The sequence below is a fragment of the Dioscorea cayenensis genome, chromosome 10, assembly GCF_009730915.1.
Source record: "Dioscorea cayenensis subsp. rotundata cultivar TDr96_F1 chromosome 10, TDr96_F1_v2_PseudoChromosome.rev07_lg8_w22 25.fasta, whole genome shotgun sequence".
In the NCBI taxonomy this organism is placed as follows: domain Eukaryota; kingdom Viridiplantae; phylum Streptophyta; class Magnoliopsida; order Dioscoreales; family Dioscoreaceae; genus Dioscorea; species Dioscorea cayenensis.
The window spans coordinates 19,589,075-19,595,458 of NC_052480.1; the positions used below are offsets into that span (position 1 = coordinate 19,589,075).

The 6,384-nt window shown below is 29.1% G+C and overlaps 1 protein-coding gene across 1 annotated transcript; it reads left to right on the forward strand.

Moving 5' to 3' along the window:
- On the forward strand, nt 1-2,318 carry LOC120270595 (RNA-binding protein pno1-like). The gene is made up of 2 exons (XM_039277649.1): nt 1-330; nt 1,652-2,318. Exons 1-2 carry the CDS (start codon nt 85-87, stop codon nt 2,072-2,074), a joined length of 669 nt encoding a protein of 222 aa, XP_039133583.1. The 5' UTR covers nt 1-84; the 3' UTR covers nt 2,075-2,318.
- The last annotated feature ends 4,066 nt before the right edge of the window (nt 2,319-6,384 follow it).

Sequence of the window (6,384 nt, forward strand, 5' to 3'; positions counted from 1 at the left end):
CGTCTTCGCCGAACTAGTGAATCCCAAAACCCTAATCGTCTCTGAAACCCTCATCGTAGATCTTGGTCCTCTTCGCCTCCAGCCATGGCGTCCGGCGATCAAGAGGCCGGAGCCTCAACTTCTATGGATGTTGAATCGAGTGGAGCTGAGGCGGCTCCTGCTCGGCCCCTGTTCCCGGCGCTGAAGCCGCAAGAGATGTTCGACGGGAAAGTTCAGTTTCGCAAGGTGCCGGTGCCACCGCACCGCTTCTCTCCGCTGAAGCGGTGCTGGATGGAGATCTACACTCCTGTGTACGATCAGATGAAGATAGATATCCGTATGAACCTCAAGGTCTAAATCTCTTTCCTTTGACTTTCGTAGATTTAGATCATTCCTTTTTAATTAGTTCATGCCAAAATTTGATTTTGTTCTTCTTTTCATGGCATGATGTTTTTTTTCTTTTGAATTGATATTTAGTTCTGAAAATTGAGATCCTGGTATATATATATATCTATTGTAATTAAGTTCAACTGAGTTTATGGATGTTTATTTGTGTTTAGCCTCATTAAAATCTGGAAATTGTGGCTTAGATCAATTAGAAGACACTGTTTATCCTATAGTCTATAATTTTCTTTCCTTTTGGTGTACAACATGTCAAAGAATTTGCTTTTGTTTCTCTTGATGCTTCTGTCATTTATTTCATGTAATTGTTCGTATTGCTTGCTAGTTGGTGCACATGTTTTTCAGCATTAATGTGAGTGTTTTTTTGTGCAAAAGGACTTGATTGGAATAAGTTATTTATCAAATTGCAACAAGGATTGCTCAGTAGTTTGTAGATCAGGAGCAGATGATGTTTGAATATTTTGCTTTTTTTTTTAAATGTTGATGTATTTCCTCTCACATTATCCCCTTTATTGCTTGGTGCATCTGTTATTTTAGTGTAAATATGAGTGCGCCTGTTTGAAAGAGATATTTCCTTCAAATGCATACTCTGCAACTTGAATTGTCATAGATTTGATTGGACTGATGAATTTCTTGTTTTGCATCTATCATTGGATAATGTTTGTTGGCATTGATGAGTTTGAAAGAGATGACACTGGGGTAGTTTTTTACTTTAGCTGGAAGAATATTGTTGGTTAAGTATAATGCTTCATTTGATTATTATGGATGCTCTGGTATTCACCATGTGGGGTATGTTGTTACTAGGGTCAGTCAAGAAACTTCCATCATCTGTGCTTACCTCCTTTTTGAATAAACTTTATCAAACCATTCGGCCACCTTGAATACTAGAAGAAGTGCCAATAGGTTTGCTACTTTTTTATTTGTCAATTTTTTTTTTTAAATTGGTATGGAAAATGAAATAGTTAAAATGTTGGCATCGGGCCTCTCTGTGCGAGCCTTTACCAAGTAGTTTCATGAAATGATGGTAGAATTAACGAATTCCATCTTCAATAACCAATAATTGCATTTTATTGCTTGAACATTATTTTTAGTCAACTTTTATATTCTTTTAGTGAATTTAAATTCCAAGCTAAAGAAATAAACGGTAGAAGTAGAGTAAGCTTTCTTCAGAGTATTTTTATCATCAATTGTTACCGGAGTTAGTACTGTTTGATCTTTTTTTTAAATTTTGAAACTTACTTTCACTAATCTTTGTCTTTCCTCTGACCAGGCTCGGAGAGTTGAACTGAAGACGAGAAAGGACACACCAGATTTGAGTAATCTCCAGAAATGCGCTGACTTTGTCCACGCTTTCATGTTGGGATTTGATGTGGTAGACGCTTTGGCCCTCCTCCGTCTTGATGATCTGTTTGTTGACTCCTTTGAGATTAAGGATGTGAAAATGTTGCGCGGGGAGCACCTTTCTCGTGCCATTGGCCGTCTTTCAGGTAAAGGAGGCAAAACAAAGTTTGCCATTGAAAACTCGACAAGAACTCGGATTGTCATCGCTGATACAAAGATTCACATACTGGGATCATTTATCAACATCAAGGTAGCCAGGGATTCCCTTTGCAGTCTTATTTTGGGATCCCCTGCAGGTAAAGTGTATTCTAAACTTCGAGCAGTCACTGCAAGATTAGCAGAAAGGTATTAAAGCCATTCAAATTTTCATGCATATCAATTTTTATTGGAAATTTTTGTTGATTATGAGGAAGATTTCAATAACTGCCAAAATTGATTTGTTTTTTTAAGTTTGTGTTTTTGTTTTGTTTTGTTTTTTTTTGTTTGTTTGTTGCTCTTGTGTTTAAGCCTAGTTTCATCATGTTGTGTTCATTGAAAATTATGGATTTTTTTAAACTAATTGGGATGCTAATGTCTAATAATTTTTCCTTTTTTTTAACATTCAGCCATTTGAAATTCATGGACTTGATAGTTAGTTGTTTTTTTGTTTTTTGTTTTTGAACATTGTGTATAATCACTCAATGACTTATTGGTCTATTAGCACTAGGCAGGTTAAAGACACATGTGATTCAGAGTGACACAATACTTGTGCATGTACTGATAAGTGGTTTATCCATATTTTCTTAAAAAAATGTGCGCAAGCTATCAGTGGATTTAAATAAAATCTAATCATTTAATAAAATTGATGAAATTATAAAAGCAATATTGTTAACACTTAATATGTTTAACTGTATATTAAAGTGTAAAATTTACAGCTTTTAATTTTTTCATTTTTTTAATAGTTATGTCTGTGAATATCATAGTGAAAGACAATTTGAGAATCATTGTTTGTAATGTCTTCTAGTTTTTTTTATTATTCAAATAAACAATTTAAATGAAAATAAAATATCTTACCTTTAATAGATTTAATTATTATAATTAATTATTTAAGTTAATGCTTTCTATTGTATAGCTTCAAACTATAATTCCAAATTTTTAATGTTTATTGGTTCATTCCAAATTATCTAGATCATAATAAAGTAAAGAAACAAAATTTTGTTTCCTTGCTTTTCATTCTTGATTATTGTCAAGTTACTTCGGAAGATGGCAAACAACCTTCAAACAACCTTTAAAAGTGGTAGAGAAGAAAATTTGATAACTAAAACAAGTTTGCAATCTTAGTTTTTATCAAATATACTGACGGTTTTATTTTTGGAGATTATATGATGGAAATCGGTAAATAACTTGGATTTTTTTAAAATTCTCTTTCGTTATTGGCTATTAATCTATTATTTTGGGTTGTTTTCACATAAACTATGTTGGGTACATTCTTATAATTTAAAGATTTAAAATAATTTCATATTTATCTTGCGTAAAACATGAAATTAAACTCAAATATTCATATCTTTTTATCATATAGCTCTTCTTTTTTGCCTCATGAAATTTAATTATTATTAATTACATTATTGTGAGAATTTGAATTTCAGTGAAACTTACATTTATTTTTCACAAAACATGATATGAAGTTCAAATATAAAATAAAGATGTATGAGCGCTTCATTTTTATCATACGGAAAACATGCTATTAAATTCAAATATTCATATAGTCCTTTATGTTGTTATAAATATTTAATTGTAAAAATGTTAATATTCTATTGATATAGATGCAAAGATATATAATTTTTTAATAAAAAAACATAAACTTTTGTAGCGGTATACATGTAGAAATATTTATATTAAACAATAATTATTAAATATATTGTTAGATTATCTATTTCAACATGTAACAAATTCTGAATACATATTTTTATTCATGTATTTATTAATGTTAATACATATGTTTTTCCCTTCTTAATTCATAAAATATTAATTAATTACTAAACTGATCGATGATTGTTATGTTATTAAATGATGTTTTAATATAACACTTATCCTCCAAAGTGATGAGAATAAGGTGGTGTTTGTTTTAAGGGATTTGGAGTTACATGTAAGTCCAAATCCCTTGTTTTTTTTAAACTCAGGTGTTTGTTTTGAGATATTTCATTTTCTATGTGATTTTGAAATCTCATCATTGAGGAATTTTGGTTTACTGTCAAAATGACCGTAAAACTAAATCCCGGGAGTTCAAAACCAATGTATATGCAAATGTATAAATACAAAGGTTTAAATATCAAAATGGCCCTTCTATTTTGCGTTTTCTGTCCTTTTAGTCCCTCTAATATAAAATCCGTCATTTTGGTTATTGTATTTACACATTTTCGTCCTTTAGGTGTAGAATCCCCCCTTTTGATCCTTATATTTGCATATTTTTTATCTTTTTTGATCCTTTCAGTTTATTAGCTGGAAGGATCAAAAAGGCAGATCCGTCAATAGGGGGATCAAAAAGATAGAAATGTGCAAATATGAGGATAAAAAAAAAAGATTTTATATTAGAAGGACTAAAAAGACTAATAACAAAAAATAGAGAGACCATTTGATACTTTGACCAAATACAAACAGTACCAAGATACTAATAAGCAGGTGAAAGATTTTGGCATGCTTCACCAAGGTTTGTTAAGACTTGCAACTTGAAGATCTAAATGTTGTGTAAAAACTCATAGTCACATCATTAGCTTCAAACACGTGTTATTATTATCTATATTATAGTTTAAGGTCACCAACATTTGTCAAGATTAACCATTTGAAAGTTCAAATGATGTGTAAAAAATCACAGCCACATCATCAGATTCAAACATATGTTACGTATAGTATTAAATGTAGTTTCAAATTTCCTTTGCTATTTCAACACAGACACTCGGGTAAATAACAACGACAAATTCAAAATACATATTTTAATTAGTGTAATTATTAATGTTGATATATATGTTGTCTTCTTAATTCATGAAATATTAATTAATTACTAGTTTGAACAATGATTGTTATGTTATATAACTTAAAAAGGAGTTTAAGCATTTAATCTATCGAGGTCTTAGCCTCTAAATTAATGTCCAACAAGCTTGGAATTAAGCATAGATTGTTGATAATTTCAAGTTTTAAGGTTTTGTTTTCTATTACATTGTTTAAATATTATAGACTTGTGAACGGTGTATTTGAAAACATATTTATTTGAGACAACAATTTTTAAATATGTTATTATATAATCTAATATTTAGTTTTCTGCTATTTAATTTATAAACATTCCAGCAATTATTCAGTTGAACGATGGTTTTTATGTTATATAAGTAAAAAATAAAACTCAAGTATTTAATTTGTGGAACTTTCAATCTCTCATCGATCTTCTAACAAACTTTAGATCCATTGTAAATTGGTATGCGCCAATTTTACCATTTACAATTTTGTTTCAGTTATGATATATTAAAACAAAAAAAGATAAATTTGAACAAATACTATGACTAAATTTGAAATCTACCAATCATTGTTTATGTTGTTTTTGTATGTTAAACTATAACGAGTGAATTTCAAATGTAGCGATTATTGCCTATGTTGCATTTCTATGTTAAATTATTACGTGATAAATAATTTTTTTGAATTATTGCAAATTTATTACTCATGTGGATTGTTTGTTTGAAACTTCAATTATTTATAATGCTTTAAATGAGAAAAGGAGTTCTGCTAAAATGATGTTTATTATTATTAGTTTAATTTTATAAAAATCACAGACTTTGTCAAGGTTTATTTAAAAACATATTCATATGACATAACAATTGTTAAATATGTTATTGAATTACATATTAATTAGAATGGTAATTATATTTGTCATTGATTTTGCATGTTTATTGAAGGTAATTTTTTCCATTTCTTCAATTTCATCTTACATGATCATTGGCAACTTCATCTGTTACATAATCATTTAATTAAAACAATTTGAAAAAGAAACATTTGCAGAAGCAGTATGTTTTGAAATAAGTGTTGCAATTATTAAAATTAAATTTAATTGTTGAGAAAGGAATGTTAATCATGCTTACATTAGCTTTGAAATTTGATTTTCATGATCATAGGAAGAATAACTACTTTGTAGCTCATTAAGTTTTTTGTTACCAACATTGCAAGAGTAGTAAAATCATTTTTAGATGTGTCGACTTTCTCAAATAACATGTGACATTTAAATATTATTGATTAAAAAAAATCCAAAATACTAAATATTAGTTTCAGAGTAATAAGCCTATATATAATTATGGTTAAAAAAGAATTTATTTCAAAAGATATTTGGTTTAATTACACCAATTGTTGTTGGGATGAAGTTCAATAGTTAATTAAATATTGCATATTTAGTTTGCACAATCCTTTGTTGCGATGTTGGTTCTTTATTTTGTACAGAAAGTAGTTGGACATGTTATACTTGAGATTTTGTTATTTTTTTTCAAAGTTGGTGTCTTATTAGTCATGAAATCAATTACAGCTTTTTTTTTAAGGTTAGAATCGTTGAATGTTTGACTTACTGTTATTCGATGGCTATTGTTTCATGTATATTTAGATTTATATAGAGTTTTGTTGTAACACTATAACCCAAATGAATAATTCCTA

Excerpts from the sequence above, each read along its gene's own strand:
- LOC120270595 (XM_039277649.1), top strand. The coding sequence starts at position 85 with ATGGCGTCCGGCGATCAAGAGGCCGGAGCCTCAACTTCTATGGATGTT. Across the intron at positions 331-1,651 it reads ATATCCGTATGAACCTCAAG|GCTCGGAGAGTTGAACTGAA; the intron begins GTCTAAATCTCT and ends TCCTCTGACCAG.